At 42.0% G+C, this 26,394-nt stretch overlaps 1 protein-coding gene across 1 annotated transcript in view; it reads left to right on the top strand.

Annotated features, from left to right (window-relative positions):
- magi2b (membrane associated guanylate kinase, WW and PDZ domain containing 2b) overlaps positions 1 to 26,394 on the top strand; it is a 485,372-nt gene that overhangs the window by 381,650 nt on the left and 77,328 nt on the right. The window contains exon 12 of the mRNA XM_060928197.1: positions 17,991 to 18,022. Within this exon, the coding sequence (XP_060784180.1) occupies positions 17,991 to 18,022 (32 nt within the window). The remainder of the gene's footprint in view (positions 1 to 17,990; positions 18,023 to 26,394) is intronic.

Below are 26,394 nucleotides of genomic sequence, written 5' to 3'. Positions count from 1 at the left end.
TATAGGTTTAACACCGGGCGGCACAGTGGTGTAGTGGTTAGCGCTGTCGCCTCACAGCAAGAACGTCCGGGTTTGAGTCCCGTGGCCGGCGAGGGCCTTTCTGTGCGGAGTTTTCATGTTCTCCCCGTGTCCGCGTGGGTTTCCTCCGGGTGCTCCGGTTTCCCCCACAGTCCAAAGACATGCAGGTTAGGTTAACTGGTGACTCTAAATTGACGGTAGGTGTGAATGTGAGTGTGAATGGTTGTCTGTGTCTATGTGTCAGCCCTGTGATGACCTGGCGACTTGTCCAGGGTGTACCCCGCCTTTCGCCCGTAGTCAGCTGGGATAGGCTCCAGCTTGCCTGCGACCCTGTAGAACAGGATGAAGCGGCTAGAAATAATGAGGTGAGATGAGGTTTAACACCAGATGCCCTTCCTGATGCAACCCTCCCCAGTCTATCCAGGCTTGGGACTGGCACCAAGTATGGACTGGTTTGTGCAACCCCACTGGCTGGGTATTTTATCTAACCTGCATGTCTTTGGACTGTGGGGGAAACCGGAGCACCCGGAGGAAACCCACACAGAGGAGACACGGGGAGAACATGCAAACTCCACATAGAAAGGCCCCCGTCGGCTGTCAGGTTCAAATCCGGAATCTTCTTGCTGTGAGGCAACAGTGTTAACCACTACACCACCCGCGGTATTTTTAAAATATATACAATATATATATTATAAGGGGTGGCACAGTGGTGTAGTGGTTAGCACTGTCATCTCACAGCAAGAAGGTTCTGGGTTTTGAACCTCACAGCCGACAGGGGCCTTTCTGTGTGGAGTTTGCATGTTCTCCCCGTGTCCGCGTGGGTTTCCTCCGGGTGCTCCAGTTTCCCCCACAGTCCAAAGACATGCAGGTTAGGTTAACTGGTGACTCTAAATTGACCGTAGGTGTGAATGTGAGTGTGAATGGTTGTCTGTGTCTATGTGTCAGCCCTGTGATGACCTGGCGACTTGTCCAGGGTGTACCCCGCCTTTCGCCCGTAGTCAGCTGGGATAGGCTCCAGCTTGCCTGCGACCCTGTACAGGATAAGCGGCTACAGATAATGGATGGATGGATTATAAGGCCATCGAGTGCATCCTGTTATCTGTATTGGTTTGCTTGAGCTTGTGTTCAGGATCGTGTTTGAGCTGACAAAGTGATGCTGATGTCCTGGTCAGAAAAGAATGACAAAATAAAAAAATAAATCTGCCATCCTTTTTGTCTATTCCTTACGATTAATGTTGTTACGTCGTATCACTTTTATAGATTTAATTCTCAAATTTAATTCAGTCCACTTTTGAGAATATTACAAGTGATATCAAACTGCTGGCAAATTAAAGTGAACTTAATTAAAATCAATCAGCACAAGGTCACTAGTTTCCAGATGACTGGATTTAAGAATAGGGCTTAAGAAATCAATGCTTTTAATCAGTAATGTAGTGGAGTGTTAAATGATTTTATGCTTCATGATTTATTTGCCATATTGCACCACTGGATCTATTGTACATTATTTAAAATTTGCTTTTAATTTCCCATCAGACCCAAACGGCTTTGGATGTCTGATCATGCGTCAGTTTTGATGCGAACTAAAAAAAAAAAAAAAAACCCAGACTTTCAGACACTCAGCACTATTGATCTGTATCTTAATCCCCGACAGGCATGATATTTCACCCCACTGTAAACACACTGTTTATGTGGATGGGATGTTAAATTTTAAAAAATCTCTTATCCTTCTCTTTCGGAAAACAAGTGTCAGTCCTGCCTTTAACAGAACCGACAAAATGGACTGCACGCCGTCGTCTGCTTTGAAATCTCAGCTGGTTTATCTCAGATTTGAGTTTGTGTTCAGGGACAAGAGGCTCAGTGTTTTGGCAGCGGCGTACATTTGGCTTCACGTTCCACTCTTAGCGGTTCAGACAAGCTCCGTCCCGGTCCTATAGCTTTCGGTGTAATCCTGTTAGTCAAAGCAGGCATGCAAATGGCTCCCTCTCAACTTTCACACATGCATGTGCACGTACACATACTGTTCACACAGGTGCATCGCAAAGAGCAGACGGGTTACGTATATGGGCTATGACACACTTGCTTTTGAAAGACTAAACCTAACACGTAGCCGGGTATCTGCTAAATCGAAGATATTTTTCTACGTTTTGGCCTGTCATCCACATGAAAACACATCAAAAACGAATATTTAAAAAAACTCCGGGCAAAGTGAAGATTTTTGAAAACTCCGTGTATGCCTTTTCGTGTAGACAGAGATAACCGGAGTTTTGCGTTTTAGAACGTCACAATCTGCGCCAAAAAAATGACAACAAATCTGCCCTGACGTCAAACGTGCGACCTTTGTTTACTGCAGAAGCCAGATTAAGCATGGACAAAGAGTAATGGATCGCAGTAGTGCCTTGAAAGCGTTAATTATTGTGCAGGTGCTATTTACATGTTTAATTTTAGAAGCCCAACTACTGACAAGATTCCCAATCAACGTTTTCTTGCGTCTTTTGAAGTTTATACTCCAAAATTGTGTTTAGAAGCAATTCTGTCTCCGAGTCTGTCCAGACGAACGAGCTTGGCGCGATGTTTTACGTTTAGGCGGAAGTGACGCCAACAGAGGGCTATTCTGATGTGATTAGGGGGTAGGATTTGGGGAAATAATGCCATCTACAGGTTTGGAATGCTTATGAATGTGATTGAAAACGCAGATGTTCGGTTATGTGTGGAAGGGATTTTTTTCGAAGACGAGGTGGTGTGGATAAAACATTTTTATAAACGGAGGGGGGGAAAATGTTCGGTTTTAAAAATACCCGGCTACGTGTGTACATGGCCTAAACCTTGCGCCGCTCACAAGCCTTTCCACGCTGGTTCTGTGTTTTTGCGTTATTAATTTGTACACTTCACGGGTTTTAATTAAATCACAGATGCGTCCACAAATGTCAGCTGCACACATCTGGGATAATTTAGCTGAAGCTCTTTCAGCTCAGAGGACTTTTTCATCATATTTTTCACATCATTGTGGCAGGAAATCCTGGTTTGTTTTGGTTTGGTTTTTTTCCCTGTTGTGTGGAGATCACGAGTTTGAATCCTGATGATGTTACAGCAATATGTAGCAGGACCTGTGGAGCAAAACTGGCCATGCTGTCTGGGTGGGAGGGATTTAATACACTCTCTCCCCAAAACGAGCCAGTCATGGGTGTCTATGAGCTCATGTAGAGTATGTAGAAAAGGGCAGATAGAGCTTTTCTTTAAGTGCGTTGCCCTGCACAGCAGGAGCAGAAGTTTGAAAAGATGCTTCATGTGTCTTAGCAGAAGCAAGTGTTAGCTTTCGTCCTTTCTGGGTGGGATGGGAATTGGCAAATGACCAAATTGGAGGAGGAAATGGAGGCGGTTCATTGGGGTTATATCATCAACTCTATACTATAATTTGCAAAATGTTTGAAGGTGTAATGATGTGCAAACATAAAACATGCTCGCTGATTTTCTAGCAGCATACACTACCGTTCAAAAGTTTGGGGTCACTTTGAAATGTCCGTATTTTTGAAAGAAAAGCACTGTTCTTTTCAATGAAGATCACTTTAAACTAATCAGAAATCCACTCTATACATTGCTAATGTGGTAAATGACTATTCTAGCTGCAAATGTGTGGTTTTTGGTGCAATATCTCCATAGGTGTATAGAGGCCCATTTCCAGCAACTCTCACTCCAGTGTTCTAATGGTACAATGTGTTTGCTCATTGCCTCAGAAGGCTAATGGATGATTAGAAAACCCTTGTACAATCATGTTAGCACAGCTGAAAACAGTTGAGCTCTTTAGAGAAGCTATAAAACCGACCTTCCTTTGAGCAGATTGAGTTTCTGGAGCATCACATTTGTGGGGTCGATTAAATGCTCAAAATGGCCAGAAAAATGTCTTGACTATATTTTCTATTCATTTTACAACTTATGGTGGGAAATAAAAGTGTGACTTTTCATGGAAAACACAAAATTGTCTGGGTGACCCCAAACTTTTGAACGGTAGTGTAGGGCTTGGTATTGTTTAAAGCTAGACTGCCTTTCAGATTTTTCAAGTGTAGGTCATAAAAAGAATTTTCCCAACACCCAATTATTTTTGTTTAGTGGACCAAAAGCTACTGAATTTGAATCACAGACTTCCAATTTTATTAGTTTTTTTTTTTTTTTAAGAACAATTAATGAATTTAGCGCCACGTGGCCCTAAGTTCTCCACTCTTTTTTCCTGCTTCACCATGACCCAATTCAAGATACCACATCATGTATCACGTGGTGGGCTTTCCTCGTTCGCGCAAGGCATTGTGGGATACAAATTTGAAACAGAGAATAATGGAGGACGTGAGCGTGTGAATAAAATGTGAAAGACCGACTACAGTAACAGAAAGCGAGAAGAAAAGACGTTATGTTATATACAAAGGAAAAGAAATGCAGGACCAAACTAATAAATATTGGCGGTCAGCGAGCACCTCGGTGTGATCAGCTGTTTATTTAGCGACAAAATAATGGGCGGTACGGTGGTGTAGTGGTTAGCACTGTCGCCTCACAGCAAGAAAGTCCGGGTTCGAGTCCCGTGGCCGGCGAGGGCCTTTCTGTGTGGAGTTTGCATGTTCTCCCCGTGTCCGCGTGGGTTTCCTCCGGGTGCTCCAGTTTCCCCCACAGTCCAAAGACATGCAGGTTAGGTTAACTGGTGACTCTAAATTGAGCGTAGGTGTGAATGTGAGTGTGAATGGTTGTCTGTGTCTATGTGTCAGCCCTGTGATGACCTGGTGACTTGTCCAGGGTGTACCCTGCCTTTCGCCCGTAGTCAGCTGGGATAGGCTCCAGCTTGCCTGCGACCCTGTAGGACAGGATAAAGCGGCTACAGATAATGGATGGATGGATGATGGAACTGTCAGTGCACGGTCAAGGTAAACCTGTAGATAGCAGTAATGGAACACTGTGGATGCCGGCTGCTGTAAAACCCAAAAGAAGAAGAAAGTAAACCTGCGCATGCGCACACGGACTTCCTCTGTCTGCTTGACTGCACGAAGCAAGCGATTTCATGCACATTATTTGCTCCGGAATCCCCTCAAATTAAATAACTTCCCAGCCACAGAATGGCCTGATATTTTGAGATGATACTACAGAAATAAACATGTATCACAATGACCAAATGTCAGAGGGGACTAAATTTCAGCGACTTTATGAACTCGAAAGGCCGTCTCGGTTTAAGAATTTTTCATACTGATGCCAAAAGATACCTTGAGTTCCTTGTGTGTTTTGCCCAGATTCTCTTCTCTCCAGCACTGATAGAGCAGTGCTACTCTTTGTGCAGGCGTCAGCGCTGCTAATTTTCTTCACCAAGGTTAATCCTGTATTTAATCAAATGAGATCAAAACGTATCAAAAATAGGCAGCGACGTTTATCTATTCAGTAATACCAAATTTCTTTTGAAGACTTTGTCTCTCATCTGAGTAAAATAGTATGTACATTTTGCACATTCATACATCATTGAACTTACCTCAGATGGTGGAAGTTGGAGCTCTGAATGGCACCATTTACGCCTACATGGTTTTCTTTTTAGGAACAAATTAGCCAGCTAACTGGGAGGAGTGATGTATATTTTCCTCCTCAAAACAACAAACTGTACAGTCAATGTTTTAAATATTTCTGTTTGATGATTGGCGGTGGGCGGCACGGTGGTGTAGTGGTTAGCGCTGTCGCCTCACAGCAAGAAGGTCTGGGTTCGAGCCCCGTGGCCGGCGAGGGCCTTTCTGTGTGGAGTTTGCATGTTCTCCCCGTGTCCGCGTGGGTTTCCTCCTGGTGCTCCGGTTTCCCCCACAGTCCAAAGACATGCAGGTTAGGTTAACTGGTGACTCTAAATTGACCGTAGGTGTGAATGTGAGTGTGAATGGTTGTCTGTGTCTATGTGTCAGCCCTGTGATGACCTGGCGACTTATCCAGGATGTACCCCGCGTCTCGCCCGTAGTCAGCTGGGATAGGCTCCAGCTTGGCCACGACCCTGCACAGGATAAGTGGTTACGGATGATGGATGGATGATTGATTGAAAGCAAATCCTTGAATATACAGCATAATTAATTACCTCCGCCAACTTTGTTGGAAGAGATTGTTTTCACCTCTTTTTGTTTCTTTCTTTCTTTGTTCCCAACGTAACTCAAAAAGTAGTGAACGGATTTTGATGAAATTTGGTGTACAGCTTTACTCTTATCCCAACTTCAAGTGATTTTGAGTTTGATGTTGATAATGTGTGGCTTGGCCGAGGTATGGATTTTACCAAGTGCCCTTCTAGTTTAATAATCGCTAATGTAATAAGTAAAATATTGTAAACATTATTTCAGAGGGCGGCACAGTGGTGTAGTGGTTAGCACTGTCGCCTCACAGCAAGAAGGTTCTGGGTTCGAGCCCCGTGGCCGGCGAGGGCCTTTCTGTGCAGAGTTTGCATGTTCTCCCCGTGTCCGCGCGGGTTTCCTCCAGGTGCTCCGGTTTCCCCCACAGTCCAAAGACATGCAGGTTAGGTTAACTGGTGACTCTAAATTGACCGTAGGTGTGAATGTGAGTGTGAATGGTTGTCTGTGTCTATGTGTCAGCCCTGTGATGACCTGGCGACTTGTCCAGGGTGTACCCCGCCTTTCGCCCGTAGTCAGCTGGGATAGGCTCCAGCTTGCCTGTGACCCTGTAGAACAGGATAAAGCGGCTACAGATAATGAGATGAGATGAGACTTTGGGAACATATATACGTGCACAGGTTAATAAATCCGGAGAGTATTCGTTAAATTTCCGGATGCCTGTTTCTGTCAGTTGAAGAGTAAATGATAATATTTACTCAGCCGTATTAGATATGCGCTGTGTGTTCAGATCTGTGATGCCAGCAGAAATCAGACACACTGTGAAAAGGGTTTCGTTCACACTTGCGTACCTTCTCCTCATCTGAGTTTACACACGATGTAATTCATGCACGCACACACACACACACACACACACACGTGTGTGTGTGTATATATATATATATATATGCTATTGATCCCATTATTCATGCAAATTAGCACTTATCACTTTGGATCTTAACAAATCAGGGCCACGCTATGTATATTACTGAACATTCATAATAAAACTGAACAGTCGTAGGACTCCGTACGCGTGCTTTACTCATCACATCTGATATGCAAATGATTGCAGGATGAATTTGGACTTGAACTTTTTCTCTCCAGACCCTGTGTGCTAATTTAGCTAAGGCTAGTGAACGAAATTATTGTTGTTGTTGTTGTTGTTATGCTAACCTTATATTTTATCAGATTTGCTGTTAAATAAATTGTTGATAATATAGCAGTGCAAATTAGGACTCAGATACTGTGACCAGTGTGAGCTAGCTAATCTGAGATGACAGTAGGGCATGAGGGCATTTGTAATTTGCATATTCATGAATATGCATGAGTATATTAATAGAAAGGTGCAGAGATGCTCAGATTAACATAGTTTCTTGCAGTGATACACTGATCCCACTTCATTTTTGGTACATTAGGAATATCATGTAAGATCTGTGAACATTTAAAAAAAAAAAAAGCATATTTTTAATCTATATCGATTTTTAAACACACATAGGGCTACTTTAAGGATTAAAGTGTAATTTCCATTACACTTCGTGTCTGGGGGAAAAAAGGTGACCCTTTAGTGTACTTTTAGACATAGTTTAACTTCTGACTATTTGAGTTTGTCGATATTTTAGCACAGAAATATCAATTCGCTTTTAAAGCGATCTTAACATGCATGTCAACCCCTTTGGGCGTCCACCTGTAGTATCAGAGGAAGATATCCATAAAATCAACATAAAATCCTTATAGCCTTCGAATCGCACCAAACTTAATAAATAAATAAGTAAATATAACTTGCCTGAGATGGGCGGCACGGTGGTGTAGTGGTTAGCGCTGTCGCCTCACAGCAAGAAGGTCTGGGTTCGAGCCCCGTGGCCGGCGAGGGCCTTTCTGTGTGGAGTTTGCATGTTCTCCCCGTGTCCGCGTGGGTTTCCTCCGGGTGCTCCGGTTTCCCCCACAGTCCAAAGACATGCAGGTTAGGTTAACTGGTGACTCTAAATTGACCGTAGGTGTGAATGTGAGTGTGAATGGTTGTCTGTGTCTATGTGTCAGCCCTGTGATGACCTGGCGACTTGTCCAGGGTGTACCCCGCCTTTCGCCCGTAGTCAGCTGGGATAGGCTCCAGCTTGCCTGCGACCCTGTAGAAGGATAAAGCGGCTAGAGATAATGAGATGAGATGAGAACTTGCCTGAGAACTTCGTCCAGCATGTCAAAAATCGCCTCGCCCGTGCCGATATTGCACACGGGCATGTCTGTGATTCTTGACTTCGCCCCTCTGTTTATGTCGAAGATCCGCACCAAAACGGCCAGTCGCTTGTCCGTCTTTTTGTCATTGGATTCGTCGATCATCAAGGAAAATGGCGACGTCCGGCAGTGCTGGATGATCGGTAGTGTAGCTTCGGGGGCCAAGCTCTTTTTGATTATTTGCGTTGTTCTGGTGCGCCTACAGCTGATAGATTTCGCAATCGTACTGTCCGTGCAAATTCGCGGCAACAGTTCTGTCAGGTGGTCCTCAACGGCTAGCGGCAAATTGTGCTGAGCAATACAATTACAGATCGTAACTTCTGCTCTTATTGCACTTGTTGGTTGATCATCGGTCTTAGGCTTTGCAAACATCGTCATTTGCGGCTGATTCTGTTTCTGGTGCAAATTTCGCTGATGTAGTTTGGACCTCATGTGTTCCCTCACGTCGTAAACTCCGGACGCCGCAACTTTTATATCTCGCACACAAACTGTTCAGTGCGCGTACTCCTCATTTTTCGCCTGAACAATGACACCATTAAATGTCTCCTTCCATTCAGGAAGATACCGCCAGCCGTATCTCATTTTCTTTCTCGGTGTTCCCATTCTTTCACTCAGCAGACGCTATTCAAAATCTTTCAGGTGTAAACAATGTCGCTCTGCACAATGAGAAAATCGTTCGAACAATGACCGTTTGGCGCGTTTAAATGCAGATCGTGCGCATGACCGGAACGAGCGAAGTCTCGCAGTCGCGATACTGCACGAGGCTTGAGGAATAAACATCCAGTTTCACATAGTCTGGGTTATCTGCCCCTGCATACACGCTGTTCTTTGTCTATAAATCGAGCTTTTGTATGTTTTTGCGACGATCAGCTGACGATGTTCAAGTAAGGGTGTATTCAGACCAGGATAGTTCGATAGTTCACTTGCTTTGGTCCGAGCCAAATGTTTTTTTTATTTTTTCATTTTGGTGCGGTTCGCTTTCACACTGTACATTTTAGTAAGCGGACCAAAATCTGTCAACAAAGCCACGCGCCCTGAGGTCGTTCAGCTATTGGTCAGAGACGACACGCGCACAAAGCGTCAAGTTCAAAAGTAGTCACGGAGGATAGCGCTGATGAGCGCACATCATGTTGTGACAGTTCTGGCTCTTCACGCAATAGATGAATTCCTTTTTTGCGTCGCTAGTACCGCCACTTTTTGAAAGAATGTCCCTGATTTTAACGTAGGTCTGACGGAGTTTCTTCACTTTTAGCCGACATTGTTCTGGGGAGCGCGTGAACCCCTTCTCCTTCATTTTCTCACTGAATACAGCAAACACGTCGGCATTTTTGTGTGTTCTCTCCAAAAGCTCAGATATGTGGACATCTGCCCATATATCCACAAGGGTACGCATTTCTTCCTCGGCCCACGTTTGCCCGCTACTCATTTTTTGTACTCTGTAGTCTAGCCTACCACTGGTCTGAATGACTGAACGACTGTTGTAAGGTTCCCTTGACAACCGAAACAGTGTTTGCACTTTGCGGTGGAGTGTCAAGACTCTGTTTCCCATAATGCTCGACAAACGACGGAAGCTCCCGAGGTACAAAAAAGCAAAACTGTTGGATTAGGTCCGGTCTGCTTTCACACCTCCAAAAGATCCGCACCAGGGTTCCTTTGGTCCGGACCGAGTCCGACCTTACAGCTCGGTCTCGGTCCGCTTGTTTGGTCCGGACCAGAGTTCGGTGGTTTGTATTCAGACCAACCCAAAAGGTCCGGACCAAGGGAAATTTGGTTCGTTTGGTCATTTGGACCGGACCAAACAACGTAGGTGTGAATACGCCCTAAGATACACAAAATAAATTTAGGTCAGAAAATACTGAAAATCGGTAAGACTTTGTTTATACGCCCGTACGCCCTTGAAATGAGCTAAAATTTGTATAATTTCCGGACAGTCCGTATAGGTTGACATATATGTCTTAATTCCCTTCTGCATGTGTTCTGTCTGATGTCAGTTTTTGATCAAGTCGTGTCTGCACTAAGCCTCGCTTCACACTGCCACTGAACTGGCAGATGCCCGGTCCTGAGGGAGCTGAGAGGACATTTTACACACAAGTTTTATTTTGCCTTTCTGTAACACACACACACACACACACACACACACACACACACACACACACACACACACACACACAACTGTCCATACTGATCAGCTGCTTCACACCATCCGAAGTGAACAAAACTCTCAGATTCCAGTCCATCCTGTTGACTCTGTTCATTCTGTCACACAGCATGGGGCTCGATTTCTCTGCCGTTTGTGCGATTGGACTCGGATTCTGCTGCATATATTGGGAATAAATTTGCAGTAAATCACTGTAACCTTATAGAACGCTGCTCTCTAGGATCAAGTGTGTTGCTCTCTGTGTGTGATTTCAGTAAATCCGTGTACTGGAACTGATTGGGATGCAATAATACAAGCACGTCCACACACATACTGTACACTCGTCGGCCACTATAATAGAAACTTGTTCTCGAGTCTAAGGTTCCTGTTGTTGGCTGCAGGACTGGAACCAAATGTGTTCTTCTGCTGTTAAATGCGGAGATGCTTTTCTGCTCACCACGGTTGTTATGAGTTACTATATTCTTCCTGACAGCTCGAACCAATTTGGCCATTTTCCTCTGAACCTCTCTTATCAATAAGACTTTTTTTTTTCACCCACAGAACTGTCGCTCACTACTGTTTTTTGTTTTTCGCACTGTTCTGTGTAAACTCTCGAGACTGTCGTGTGTGAAACCCCAGGAGATCAGCGGTTTCTGAAATACTCAAACCAGTCCATCTGGCTCAAACCAACGCCCATGCTACAGTGAAAGAAAGTCACACTTTGAGATCACCGTTTTTCCCATTCTGATGTTTGAATGAAATGAACATTAAATGAAGCTCTTGATTTGTATCTGCTGTCAAGGGATCGGCTGATTAGATGACTGCATAAAGCAGCAGGCGGATGGGTGTTCCTAATAAAGTGGTCAGTGGGTGTACACTACGCTGGAAAAAGTAATATGTACTGATTGACTGAGTGGGCGGGCCGAACAGGAACATTTTTAACTAACATGCACAGTGTGCAAAAAACGAACCAATCAATTTTTATTTGATTGACAGAAAACCATTTATATGCTGAATCACCTTTGTTTGAAATAACAGTTTGAATTCTATAAAATACAGCTGACTTTACCGTTCTTTCAAAATGAAAACGATTTTCAGATAACATCATGAGTCGGTTCAAACTCAGGTCAGCTGATGAAGACGGCATCAATACAAGCGAGGGAAACAGATCCACATACGGCTTTTTCCGGACCGGATTTAGAAATCCATATCTGCCCAGTCATGTGACTTTTCCCAATGGTTTTATTAAGAGCGCGCATGCAGGTCCGTATGGGTCATATGATATGTGGCATCTTATGTGTTTTTTTGTTTTGTTTTGTTTTTTTAATCAGATACATACTTGCCAACTTTTCAAAATTCTCATGGAGGAGAAAAGTGCGTGAACGACATTTTCAATTGGCCGAGGGTCTGATGCGCGGCTGAAACGATAAAAACAGTGGATCCCAGTTAATTGCGAACCATTTGAAATTTATACAATTAAAGAGTTTTTGAATTGTTGATATTGTTCTATCAATTACTTTAGGTTATGGCAGGGTTTCCCAAAGTGTGGTGCGCGCACCTCCGGGGGTGCGCAAGCTGCCACTAGGGGGTGCGCAAGATAAAAAATGTAATGGCGATTTTTAACTCTTCTTCTACGCCGTAACGGTTCTGCAGTAGTTTGTGGCTTCATTCATTCATTCGCGATGCTCAACTGGTTGAAATCGGCAAAACTAAATGCGCCACCACAAATCAGGGATGAAGGAGGAGAAACCCCAACAGATAGGGAGGAATCGGGGGCAATTGGTGAGGAGGAGAGAAGAGAGGGAGACGGGATTGCAGCGGATATGCTCCTTAATTGTTGTATCTCTTTAAAATGCATACGTTCATAATTATCATTGCTATTTTTTACTGTTATTATATGTTAACTTTTTTGCAAATTAAATTCATTCTCAATTCATTTTCATAACCTTGTAATGACAGGGTTGTGTTGCTAGTGTTTTAAACACGGATGAAAATCATATTTTCCCCATATCTGGCTGGTAGACTACATGCCTCGATGTGATCTCCCTTTGTAATGAATTTGCGCATTTACCGTGTTGCGACGTTTTAAAACTGTTACATTTCAATCAAATTCTATCTAATTCAAATACAAGAGCGCATGATATGTTAAGGTGATTCGATGTTCTCATTCGAGCACGACGTGCTGCCTTTGTTTTGTTTTGTTTTTTTCACTTTTGTGGTTTCCTGCAGGTGTGGCAAACGATGTTTGTTATCATTTTAGCACGATTAAAGATGCTACCTTTATAAGAAAGCGTGTGTTTTTTGAAACTGGGGAACTGGGGGTGCGTCAACCTGGTTGGAGTATAGAAGGGGGTGCGCGGCCAAAAAAGTTTGGGAACCACTGGGTTATGGGATTCATGTGTCAGGCATGAGAGAGCTCAGAGTGAAAAATCTGAAATAATACTCGTCTTGAATTTTAATATAATAATGAAAGGGAAGTCTGCTTAAATCAGATTTTTAGCTGAAAAATCTCATGCCTGAATATTGTCTACATACAGAGATCCACAGAAAATAACACAAGTGATGCTTTAGAAGAATGTTTATCACTTCTAAAAATAGTCACAGTGAATGAAAGTATTATTGGATTGCATCAAATGTGTTTTCCTTCTGTAATCTCATGTAAAAATACAGAGAACTATAATATCATGTATAAATTACACTTTAATAAGATTTAACCAAAATAGTAACAACTCGATTAAATAAATAGTTCACCATCTTAGTACTACTAAAATGCATCTCTCTCCAACAGAATTTTTAAAAAGCACGAGAAATCCTATCCAAATCCTATCGGAATGCATCAGAGGAATTTGCTCATTTGCAAACTTTGAAAGTTTTCAAACAAAATGTAAAAATGGCACTATAAATACTACCATACTATCAAAATATACTCCACAAAGAAATTCACGCGAATGCATAATTTTAGTACGACCAAAATACACTCACTAGTAATCTTTCACTTAAAACCTCAAAACTCCATCAAAATCAATCACTTGCCAGATAATTCACTTGTAAACTTTCAAACATAAATTCAAAATAGCACTAAGACACTACGACACTATTCAAATACACTCGCCAAACAAATTCTCTGCCATGCAAAATTTCACTCAACACTTTAGAAGTTGGACAGTTTGTTTCTGAAATGGTATGGAAGACTAGTTTAATTTCACACTCAAATGTCCATTATATTCTGATTTAAGGTACAGTGGGGCAAAAAAGTATTTAGTCAGTCACCAATTGTGCAAGTTCTCCCACTTAAAAAGATGAGAGAGGCCTGTAATTTTCATCATAGGTACACTTCAACTATGAGAGACAGAATGAGGAAAAAAATCCAGAAAATCACATTGTCTGATTTTTTAAAGAATTTATTTGCAAATTATGGTGGAAAATAAGTATTTGGTCAATAACAAAAGTTCATCTCAATACTTTGTTATATACCCTTTGTTGGCAATGACAGAGGTCAAACGTTTTCTGTAAGTCTTCACAAGGTTTTCACACACTGTTGCTGGTATTTTGGCCCATTCCTCCATGCAGATCTCCTCTAGAGCAGTGATGTTTTGGGGCTGTCGCTGGGCAACACGGACTTTCAACTCCCTCCAAAGATTTTCTATGGGGTTGAGATCTGGAGACCGGCTAGGCCACTCCAGGACCATGAAATGCTTCTTACGAAGCCACTCCTTCATTGCCCGGGCGGTGTGTTTGGGATCATTGTCATGCTGAAAGACCCAGCCACATTTCATCTTCAATGCCCTTGCTGATGGAAGGAGGTTTTCACTCAAAATCTCACGATACATGGCCCCATTCGTTCTTTCCTTTACACGGATCAGTCGTCCTGGTCCCTTTGCAGAAAAACAGCCCCAAAGCATGATGTTTCCACCCCCATGCTTCACAGTAGGTATGGTGTTCTTCGGATGCAACTCAGCATTCTTTCTCCTCCAAACACGACAAGTTGAGTTTTTACCAAAAAGTTCTATTTTGGTTTCATCTGACCATATGATATTCTCCCAATCCTCTTCTGGATCATCCAAATGCTCTCTAGCAAGCTTCAGATGGGCCTGGACATGTACTGGCTTAAGCAGGGGGACACGTCAGGCACTGCAGGATTTGAGTCCCTGGCGGCGTAGTGTGTTACTGATGGTAGCCTTTGTTACTTTGGTCCCAGCTCTCTGCAGGTCATTCACTAGGTCCCCCCGTGTGGTTCTGGGATTTTTGCTCACCGTTCTTGTGATCATTTTGACCTCACGGGGTGAGATCTTGCGTGGAGCCCCAGATCGAGGGAGATTATCAGTGGTCTTGTATGTCTTCCATTTTCTAATAATTGCTCCCACAGTTGATTTCTTCACACCAAGCTGCTTACCTATTGCAGATTCAGTCTTCCCAGCCTGGTGCAGGTCTACAATTTTGTTTCTGGTGTCCTTTGACAGCTCTTTGGTCTTGGCCATAGTGGAGTTTGGAGTGTGACTGTTTGAGGTTGTGGACAGGTGTCTTTTATACTGATAACGAGTTCAAACAGGTGCCATTAATAAAGGTAACGAGTGGAGGACAGAGGAGCCTCTTAAAGAAGTTGTTACAGGTCTGTGAGAGCCAGAAATCTTGCTTGTTTGTAGGTGACCAAATACTTATTTTACCGAGGAATTTACCAATTAATTCATTAAAAATCCTACAATGTGATTTCCTGGATTCTTTCCCCCCATTCTGTCTCTCATAGTTGAAGTGTACCTATGATGAAAATTACAGGCCTCTCTCATCTTTTTAAGTGGGAGAACTTGCACAATTGGTGGCTGACTAAATACTTTTTTGCCCCGCTGTATCTTTACCTTAAAATGTGTAACTGGCTGGTCGAACATTTGCTTATCCATGGAAATTCATTCTCCCATGCAACCTCGTATTTGCATTCATATTTTTGCCGTTTGGTATTGGGTTTAGTGGCCGTGATGATGAATGAATGCTTGTAAAAAATGTCGGACAGCCTGGGTGAATCCTACATTACGGAAGTGACTGCCGTTCTGTTCGTTGATTGGTTAAAAATCAGTTGACATCAGCAGTGTTTCTCATACGATTCTGATTGGACATAATCGGGAGTATTTTTAACTTGGTGGTAGGGATTTCCCCAAACCGGGAGATTATCCAGTTTTTAACAAATACGATCGGGAGGCAGGAGACGGAGGCTAAAATCGGGAGCCTCCCGCCGAAATCGGAAGGGTTGGCAAGTATGCAGATAAGACACAAAAAAGTAAACGAAACAAAACCGAAAATATTTCATAAAATATTACAAGTTTGAGTAATTTTCGCGGCTAGAGATAATGAGATGAGACGAGATGTAGAAATCATGCAAAATGCACTAAATTAGGCAAGTCTTATTCGGTTTAACGATATTAATTTAACCGAATACGTAAAATAAATTTACTCTGATTAAATGAATAATAAGGACGAATATGTATATATTTTTAATTTTCACCAGGTTACTGACTTTCATTTCATTTAAACTCTTCAAAAAGGTTTATTCTACAGCATGTCCAAAAAGTCTCCATGCACAAAGGAAATTAACACCTTTTTTTTTAGCAAAATGTCTTACATACTTTTTCATACTGAGTTTATATTATATTTTTTTTTTCAGAAAGAAAATATATAATGAAAAGAATATAATCTTTTATATAATGAAAATAACCCAATCCCTGCTGTAAAATATGGTGGAATTTCTGTGATGTTTTGTGGCTGTTTTTCCTCCAAAATCCATGGAAGCCTTGTTAGGGTACATGGCATCATGGACTCCATGAAATCCCAGAACATTTTAAATCACAATCTGGCTGCCTCGGTCAGGAAACTAAAACTGGGTCGTCACTGGATCTTCCAGCAGGACAATGATCCAATGTCCAAATCAATGCGAAAATAGTTCACTGAGCACAGAATCAAGCTTCTGCCCTGGCCATCTCAGTCCCCTGATCTGAACCCCAGTGAAAACCTGTGGGTTGAGCTGAAGAAGAGAGAGCACCAGAGAGGGCCTCGGACCCTGGATGATCTGGAGAGATTGTGTAAAGCAGAACGGTCTCAGATGCCCTGCTCTGTATCTCCAACCTTATACAGCATTATAGGTGACTCAGGGCTCTTTTACTGGCAAAGAGAGGTTTTACAAAGTACTGTATGAAATGTAGGGGTGCCAATAATAGTGGCACATGTATTTTTGTTGAAAATAATTATTTCTTGATGATGGATTTGTTTTTCTCTGAATAAATTTATTTCAGTGAAAGGTTGGATGCATTTTTCTCATTTTTTCAGTGTGAGATGAAGCGACTTCACCAAAAGGTAGCCTAGTAAACTAGACCCAACCACCTAGCGGCCAAAAATATTTTTGCCTAGCGAGTGGGTCTAGCCTCGCACCATATAAACAAAAACACCCCGGGCATCAAATCGTGCCCGCCAATCACAACGCAAGGTTTTTGTTTGGATTCTTTGGGCGGGCTTTTGCAGGAGTGACGACAAAGCTGCGCGACGCTGGAGAAAGCACAACAGGAAAGATGGCTACGGCTAGTGAACAGCGCGCGTTTGACTCCGCTTTGGAATCAGTTTTAGAAGAATTAGACTTGGAGTTTTCGTTGAAACATGAGCAGGAAGAGGCTCTCCGCTCATTCCTTTTCAAGAAGGACGTTTTCGCTGTTTTGCCGACCGGCTATGGCAAAAGTCTGATCTACCAGCTGGCTCCGCTCGTAGCCAAAAGGATGGGGCTAGTTTGTGCAGTACGAAGAATTAATAAACAGCTTTGAAACATTACTTTTTGATTGTTTCTTATTTTCCCGTTATTTTAAATTTAAGGGAAATTATTTCACCAAACACCACTAAATAAAAACTCTCAAAAACAGTTTAAGCAAACCCTTGAAAAACACTTGGAAAAAAATGTGTATGTGGTACAGACTCCAAACTTGTGGTCATTATCTCCAAACTTCTTAATATCTAGAACCTGTTTATTAATTAATACGCATTTTGAAAAATGATTTATTTCAAGGCCTCCCCCACTGCTTTCTGTCGCTCTGACTACGTCACAGTCACTGTTGCGCTGATTGGTCAGAGCGTTGGCCTATACGCACAGAGACAGTTTGAAAGACAGCGGTTTGTTCCTCCCACCCGCTTCGGAAATGTCTACGGATCGAGGCCAGACTAAATATTCACATTTAGTCTGGCTTGCCAGGCTAACCAAAAGGTGGATTTTTTCGAAACCTTTTTACTCATCTTTAGAAGAGGTGCCAATAATTGTGGAGGACACTGGAATTGGTTGTTGGTATTAGAGCGTATTTTACGAGTGCACAAAATGAAGCAGTACTAGTGCATGCCATTAATTCCAATCCTGGGCTGAAGCTTATGATGTAATTATCTCACAAATAAACTCGACTCATTGTCATTTACTGGTGATGAAAGTGACAGTTCAGGAACGGATTGTGATTTAATCTGTTTTTTTTCTCTCTTCTCTCCGTTAGGACACTTCTCTTCCTGGGATGGTGCCAAACAGGTAAACAGATCTGAAATATCTCCTTCTCAATATCTCTGTGTCGTCTGATGCTTGACATGTAATATTTTAGATGGTGAGTGTGAATAAGTATAGGCATCCTACTTTGATGGGAGTAATCAGAAATCCGAACTGGTTTTTGGAGGAGTGTCATTTTAAAAATGAGGTACTGTCATGGTTATGTGACATAAATAAATCTACACAGTATATCTCCATGAGTCATGTAATAACTCTGGAATCCAAATGCAGATATTATTCCTTTCCTTTCCGATCTGCAGTGACAGTGCTGGAAAAAAACTGAAAGCCTCATGGGGTAAAGGATCAAATCACATCTTCGTGTTGTATAATAGGATCTGGCTGCCAGTAGAGCTTGGCCTTTAGCGCTGATCTAACACCGTATATTCTTCCCCAAAACCTAATCTTTCTTTTAACCATTCTTAGTGTGGTAAGCGCAGATTTGCGTTCAAGTAATATTGCTGAACAACAGGTAAATCCCATCGTCACTGCATCACTGAGCGTCAGAAATGAGGAAAGATACAAGAACAGAGTGACAGAAACCTTAATGCAGTCACCACGGGTGGTCTGCCAATTCAGCGTGACTCCCGTGTTAGAAAACAAAGACCTGTAACTGAAGCTGACGTCTATGTGTACGTGTGTGTGTGTGTGTGTGTGGAGGCAAAGCGCATTTGTCAGGAAGAGAAACGATTCCAGGTTCAACGATTATGCAGATCATTCTCAATTGATATTCCTGCACCCTGTTCCTTCAGATCTCACTGTTTCATCATGCTGTCATAGAAGGCGAATTGCTTTGCCAGACCATGAACAAGCTTTTGTCCCAACTGAATGTAAAAACGCAAGCTGTCTCGCTGTGAAATTTCGACCCTCATCACGCCGTGATACGGTTTATGGCGTAGTATATTCCAGTATTTTATCATCGACTTCATGACTCGTCCAGAATCCAAGACTGTTTTGCAAATAAAAACCTTCTGGTACAGATGAAAAAAAACAATCGATTCTTAGACGTGTCATATTTTTGCTCATGAAAGATTTTTCACTGATGCACAAAATGGCAGAATCCAATTTTTATGTAGAGTTGAAAAATGAAAAAAAAAAAAAGACAATCGTTCCAAACAGGAAACCTTTCAGCTTAGAGACCGTCTGAAACTCCAATCAAGGTCCATGTTGCTTCTGTGTAAAATTTTGATATGTGCATATGGTATAATAGTACTTATTCTATCCACATTCACTGGATATGAGCAATCGTGCGCTCTGATTGGCTGCTCTACTACTAGGATATCAGCTCATATACCGTGAGTAGAGAAAAACAATATGGCGGCGCGCATCAGGTCAGAGATATCACTTTATCAAGTATTTAAAAGAAACAGAAATCGCAAAAAGAATATAGTGGGGGGTTCCCCCCCCCCAATATCTCCTGGTCCACACTCCAGCCCAGTCGGTGGCGGTAATGCACCTTTAAGTTGGTTTGCCAACCGCCAAAAACCCCTAAAGAAGAAGGAGAAAATGGCGGTGCGTGTTACTGAACCAGCCGAGGATGAAATAAAAACTCTACTCGAAAACAAAACCCCAAAAAATAGAAAAAAGCAACAAAATATGGAATAAAAGTATTTGATGGTAAGAACGTATCTTTTTTATTTTTCAAGAAGAATTATTATTATTATTATTATTATTATTATTATTATTAAAGCATTTTTCACAAATTGCTACCATCATTTCGCTGGTTTGTTTACATTCTAAGTGGAAATTATTTTGTCAGACGTTTTGGACAAAGATTTTATTTATCGACTTTGCTAAAAATAAAAATGTTTCATTTCTAGGGGCGGCACGGTGGTGTAGTGAGTAGCACTGTCGCCTCACAGCAAGAAGGTCCTGGGTTCGAGCCCAGGAGTTTGCATGTGGAGTTTGCATGTTCTCCCCGTGTCCGCGTGGGTTTCCTCCGGGTGCTCCGGTTTCCCCCACAGTCCAAAGACATGCAGGTTAGGTTAACTGGTGACTCTAAATTGACCGTAGGTGTGAATGTGAGTGTGAATGGTTGTCTGTGTCTATGTGTCAGCCCTGTGATGACCTGGCGACTTGTCCAGGGTGTAGCCAGCTGGGATAGGCTCCAGCTTGCCTGTGACTCTGTAGAACAGGATAAGCGGCTACAGATAATGGATGGATGTTCCGTTTCTCAAAATGCAGTGAATGTGGATAGAATAAAACAGTTATTCCACTCAATCTCGTCGTACATGGCTTATAGCCAACTCGGTGCTACGTGCTTCATCGGCTATCAGCTCATGTACGACTCAATTTCGTGGAATAACTGTTAAATATTTACATATATGACTATATTTTATCAGTGCTGTTGAGTTCTCGATTCTGATAGCTCAGAAGGTCTTTACTATTCATTTGCGGTCATAAGTTTACATCCAGGGACATGAATGTTATGGTAGTATTGAGCTTTCAGTGATTTCTTTGAATTGTTCTTTTTCTGTAGGAGAAGGATTGATTGTACAGCATACATCTTTAATAGAATGCATGAGTTTAAATTTATTTTGAGTTTTCTGAAATCAACACGGGGTCAAAATTATACATGCAGCACCTAATATATGGTTAAACGTCCCTTAGCGAGTTTCACCTTGACCTGATGCTTTTGGTAACCATCACCAAGCTTCTGGCAGAACTCATTGAATATTTGTCGAGTCTTCTTGGTAGAATTAGTCAAGTTCAATTATATTTGTGTGTTTTCTGGCACAGACCCAGCTTTTAACTTGAGCACAGTCTACATATTTTCGATAGAGATGAGGTCAGGACTTGTTTTAAGCTAAATGTTAGTCTGATTTATTAATTCCATAATCTGTGTTGATGTGTGTTTGGGGTCAGTGTCCTTCATGTTGGAACGCTCAATCCATCACTGTCTTCATTCAGCATGAAACATAATTTAAGGTTGATGTAAAAAAAAAGCAATGCTGCTTTGCTACATAAAAGGAAAGTGTTGTGTATGAAAATCCCAGAAGATCAGTAGTTTCTGAAATACTCAAACGAGCCCTTCTGGCACCAACAACAATGCCACGATCAGAGTCACAAAGATCACACTTTTTCACCATTCAGATGTTTGATGTGAACATTAACTGAAGCTCTTGATCTGTATCTGCATTGTGCTGCTGTCTCGTGATTGGCTGATTGGATAACTGCATTAATGTCCAGGTGTATAGGTGTTCCTAATAAAGTGGACAGTGAGGGTATAATTTGGCTAACAAACTGTTGGGAAAAAAGTAATGTTGCATTAAAACTTACAGTAGTGCTTGAAAGTTTGTGAATCCTTGAGAATTTTCTATATTTCTGCATAAATATGACCTAAAACATCATCAGATTTTCACACAAGTCCTAAAAGTAGATAAAGAGAACCCAGTTAAACAAATGAGACAAAAATATTATACTTGGTCATTTATTTATTGAGGAAAATGATCCGATATTACATATCTGTGAGTGGCAAAAGTATGTGAACCTCTAGGATTAGCAGTTAATTTGAAGGTGAAATTAGAGTCAGGTGTTTTCAGTCAATGGGATGACAATCAGGTGTGAGTGGGCACCCTGTTTTATTTAAAGAACAGGGATCTATCAAAGTCTGATCTTCACAACACATGTTTGTGGAAGTGTATCATCGCATGAACAAAGGAGATTTCTGAGGACCTCAGAAAAAGCGTTGTTGATGCTCATCAGGCTGGAAAAGGTTACAAAACCGTCTCTAAAGAGTTTGGACTCCACCAATCCACAGTCAGACAGATTGTGTACAAATGGAGGAAATTCAAGACCATTGTTACCCTCCCCAGGAATGGTCGACCAACAAAGATCACTCCAAGAGCAAGGCGTGCAATAGTCGGCAAGGTCACAAAGGACCCAGGGTAACTTCTAAGCAACTGAAGGCCTCTCTCACATTGGCTAATGTTAATGTTCATGAGTCCACCATCAGGAGAACACTGAACAACAATGGTGTGCATGGCAGGGTTGCAAAGAGAAAGCCACTGCTCTCCAAAAAGAACATTGCTGCTCATCTGCAGGACAAGTGGACAAGCCAGAAGGCTATTAGAAAAATTTTTTGTGGACAGATGAGACCAAATTACAACCCCGATTCCAAAAAAGTTGGGACAAAGTGCAAATTGTAAATAAAAACGGAATGCAATGATGTGGAAGTTTCAAAATTCCATATTTTATTCAGAATAGAACATAGATGACATAACAAATGTTTAAACTGAGAAAATGTATCATTTAAAGAGAAAAATTAGGTGATTTTAAATTTCATGACAACAACACATCTCAAAAAAGTTGGGACAAGGCCATGTTTACCACTGTGAGACATCCCCTTTTCTCTTTACAACAGTCTGTAAACGTCTGGGGACTGAGGAGACAAGTTGCTCAAGTTTAGGGATAGGAATGTTAACCCATTCTTGTCTAATGTAGGATTCTAGTTGCTCGACTGTCTTAGGTCTTTTTTGTCGTATCTTCCATTTTATGATGCGCCAAATGTTTTCTATGGGTGAAAGATCTGGACTGCAGGCTGGCCAGTTCAGTACCCGGACCCTTCTTCTACACAGCCATGATGCTGTAATTGATGCAGTATGTGGTTTGGCATTGTCATGTTGGAAAATGCAAGGTCTTCCCTGAAAGAGACGTCGTCTGGATGGGCGCATATGTTGCTCTAGAACCTGGATATACCTTTCAGCATTGATGGTGTCTTTCCAGATGTGTAAGCTGCCCATGCCACACGCACTAATGCAACCCCATACCATCAGAGATGCAGGCTTCTGAACCGAGCGCTGATAACAACTTGGGTCGTCCTTCTCCTCTTTAGTCCGAATGACACGGCGTCCCTGATTTCCATAAAGAACTTCAAATTTTGATTCGTCTGACCACAGAACAGTTTTCCACTTTGCCACAGTCCATTTTAAATGAGCCTTGGCCCAGAGAAGACGTCTGCGCTTCTGGATCATGTTTAGATACGGCTTCTTCTTTGAACGATAGTTTTAGCTGGCAACGGCGGATGGCACGGTGAATTGTGTTCACAGATAATGTCCTCTGGAAATATTCCTGAGCCCATTTTGTGATTTCCAATACAGAAGCATGCCTGTATGTGATGCAGTGCCGTCTAAGGGCCCGAAGATCACGGGCACCCAGTATGGTTTTCTGGCCTTGACCCTTACGCACAGAGATTCTTCCAGATTCTCTGAATCTTTTGATGATATTATGCACTGTAGATGATGATATGTTCAAACTCTTTGCAATTTTACACTGTTGAACTCCTTTCTGATATTGCTCCACTATTTGTCGGCGCAGAATTAGGGAGATTGGTGATCCTCTTCCCATCTTTACTTCTGAGAGCCACTGCCACTCCAAGATGCTCTTTTTATACCCAGTCATGTTAATGACCTATTGCCAATTGACCTAATGAGTTGCAATTTGGTCCTCCAGCTGTTCCTTTTTTGTACCTTTAACTTTTCCAGCCTCTTATTGCCCCTGTCCCAACTTTTTTGAGATGTGTTGCTGTCATGAAATTTCAAATGAGCCAATATTTGGCATGAAATTTCAAAATGTCTCACTTTCGACATTTGATATGTTGTCTATGTTCTACTGTGAATACAATATCAGTTTTTGAAATTTGTAAATTATTGCATTCCATTTTTATTTATAATTTGTACTTTGTCCCAACTTTTCTGGAATCAGGGTTGTAGAACTTTGTTTTAAATGAGAAGTGTTATGTTTGGAGAAAGGAAAACACTGCATTCCAGCATAAGAACCTTATCCCATATGTGAAACATGGTGGTGGTAGTGTCATGGTTTGGGCCTGTTTTGCTGCATCTGAGCCAGGACGGCTTGCCATCATTGATGGAACAATGAATTCTGAATTATACCAGCGAATTCTAAAGGAGAATGTCAGGACATCTGTCCATGAACTGAATCTCAAGAGAAGGTGGGTCATGCAGCAAGACAACGACCCTAAGCATACAAGTCGTTCTACCAAAGAATGGTTAAAGAAGAATAAAGTTAATGTTTTGGAATGGCCAAGTCAAAGTCCTGACCTTAATCCAGTGGAAATGTTGTGGAAGGACCTGAAGCGAGCAGTTCATGTGAGGAAACCCATCAACATCCCAGAGTTGAAGCTGTTCTGTACGGAGGAATGGGCTAAAATTCCTCCAAGCCGGTGTGCAGGACTGATCAACAGATACCGGAAACATTTAGTTGCAGTTATTGCTGCACAAGGGGGTCACACCAGATACTGAAAGCAAAGGTTCACATACTTTTGCCACTCACAGATATGTAATATTGGATCATTTTCCTCAATAAATAAATTACCAAGTATAATGTTTTTGTCTCATTTGTTTAACTGGGTTCTCTTTATCTAATTTTAGGACTTGTGTGAAAATCTGATGATGTTTTAGGTCATATTTATGCAGAAATATAGAAAATTCTAAAGGGTTCACAAACTTTCAAGCACCACTGTAAACTAAAAATTAAGAATTGTAAAAAAAAAAAATGATGATACTTTTATTTAATGTCTACAAAACCTGTGACACTGTAAAGGGGAACTAGAGAGACACTGTGACTAAAGTCACAGTAATTTGCGCTAGCTGTTACAAACCGGGATGGCTGGTCACTGTACCCTATAGATCCGGAACAGTAAGAGGACACTTGATGAGGGAAAGTTGCGCCCTGCCGCCCTGAACAAATTAAAACAAGACTGCTCTGAGAGAACAATATCCCCCACTGGCAACTCTGTCATAACTCTAGTAAAATGTGACTGAATTGAACGAAATTGCAATATGCGTATTACAGACATACAGTGGTGCTTGAAAGGGCTCGAACCCGGATCTTCTTGCTGTGAGGCGACAGCGCTAACCACTACACCACCGTGCCGCCCTGTTTAAAAAGTTATTTTTAAAAAAGATGTCATGATACCAGTGATATCTCAGCAAAGTGCATCTTGAAATAATTTATCACGATCTCGATATTATATCATCGTCGTCCTATCACCTGGTCCTGTTATCTGAGTTCAGATACAATTCAGGTTTTATTTTAAACCGTTCTAAAGGAGAGACATTAAAGCCTGATTTTTCATGATGGATGAAACTAATATAGTGTTAAAAGAAACAAAATTACAGTGTGTACCACAGTGTATAATCACAGTGTATAAATTTAGATCGTCAAATTGAGACAGAAATAGAAATTAGAAATTCACACCAGGATCGTTTGAACAACACGGACGAGGATTTTTTTAACCGTTTGCTTTCGTGTTAAAGACAAAGCCACTTTTAACGTTAAGCGTCGAGGTTTACTGGATCCTCGTCTTAGCTTCTTTGGCTCTGACCGTGAGCCGCATTAGCAGGCAGACAGACCTGGAGTGAAAAGCTCACAGGTATCCGTTGAGATCCGTCATGCCCGAGGCATCAGACTGTGACACTGCTGCGCTCCTGCCACACATCACACACTCTTTCAGTGCTCAATCCATCTCCTGCAGGGACAGGCAGCTCTCTCAGAGCAGAGGAACTGAACGCGAGAGCACAGGAATAATGAGCTGGTTCATCTTCACCTTGCACTGCATGCACTCTAGTCAACTTGCTGTCACTTGTACACACACACAAATGTATGTGTGGATATTTTCTGGTATATTTTACCAACACAAAACAAAAGAAGAAGGAAATTCAGTTCTGTGTGCATGCGAAGTGATGCAATAACGTGTTATGCCTGTGTACTGTCATCTGGAGCTGATTTGTGTGCACTGCATTTTAAATATTACTGAATCATGTGCTGCCTCGTACACCGGGATTCAGGTATTTCAGATTCTGCTCTGTGAGATAAACAGAGGTTTTACTCCCAGTAGAGAGAACACTTTAAAAACACACTTCCAGTCAGTCCAGAGATTTTGAACAATCTGTATATGTTGTGTTGGGAGCTTCAGACTCCACATCAATATTGAGAAGAGCACAAAGGCAACTTCTTTCTTATGGTCTGATTACAGCCCAAAAAAAAAAGGATTTTGACATTCTGGAAGAAAGACGAGGCTCCTACTTTTAAGATGTGGCTCAAAGAAATGCCTCACACCCTCCACCTTGAAAAAATAAGGTTTGCTCTGAGGAGCAGAGAGTTGCAATTTAACAAGATCTGGCTGCCCTTGGTCCATTACCTTAAAAACAACCCCATAACTGACGTTCCTTGAGTAAGTGACTGTCCCCGTAACTGACGTTCCTTGCGTAAGTGACTGTCCCCGTAACTGACGTTCCTTGAGCAAGTGACTGTCCCCGTAACTGACGTTCCTTGAGTAAGTGACTGTCCCCGTAACTGACGTTCCTTGCGTAAGTGACTGTCCCCGTAACTGACGTTCC

Source organism: Neoarius graeffei, chromosome 8 (genome assembly GCF_027579695.1).
Source record: "Neoarius graeffei isolate fNeoGra1 chromosome 8, fNeoGra1.pri, whole genome shotgun sequence".
Lineage (NCBI taxonomy): Eukaryota > Metazoa > Chordata > Actinopteri > Siluriformes > Ariidae > Neoarius > Neoarius graeffei.
Note: the sequence above shows the minus strand (reverse complement) of the source record. Positions and strands in the feature narration are given on the sequence as shown.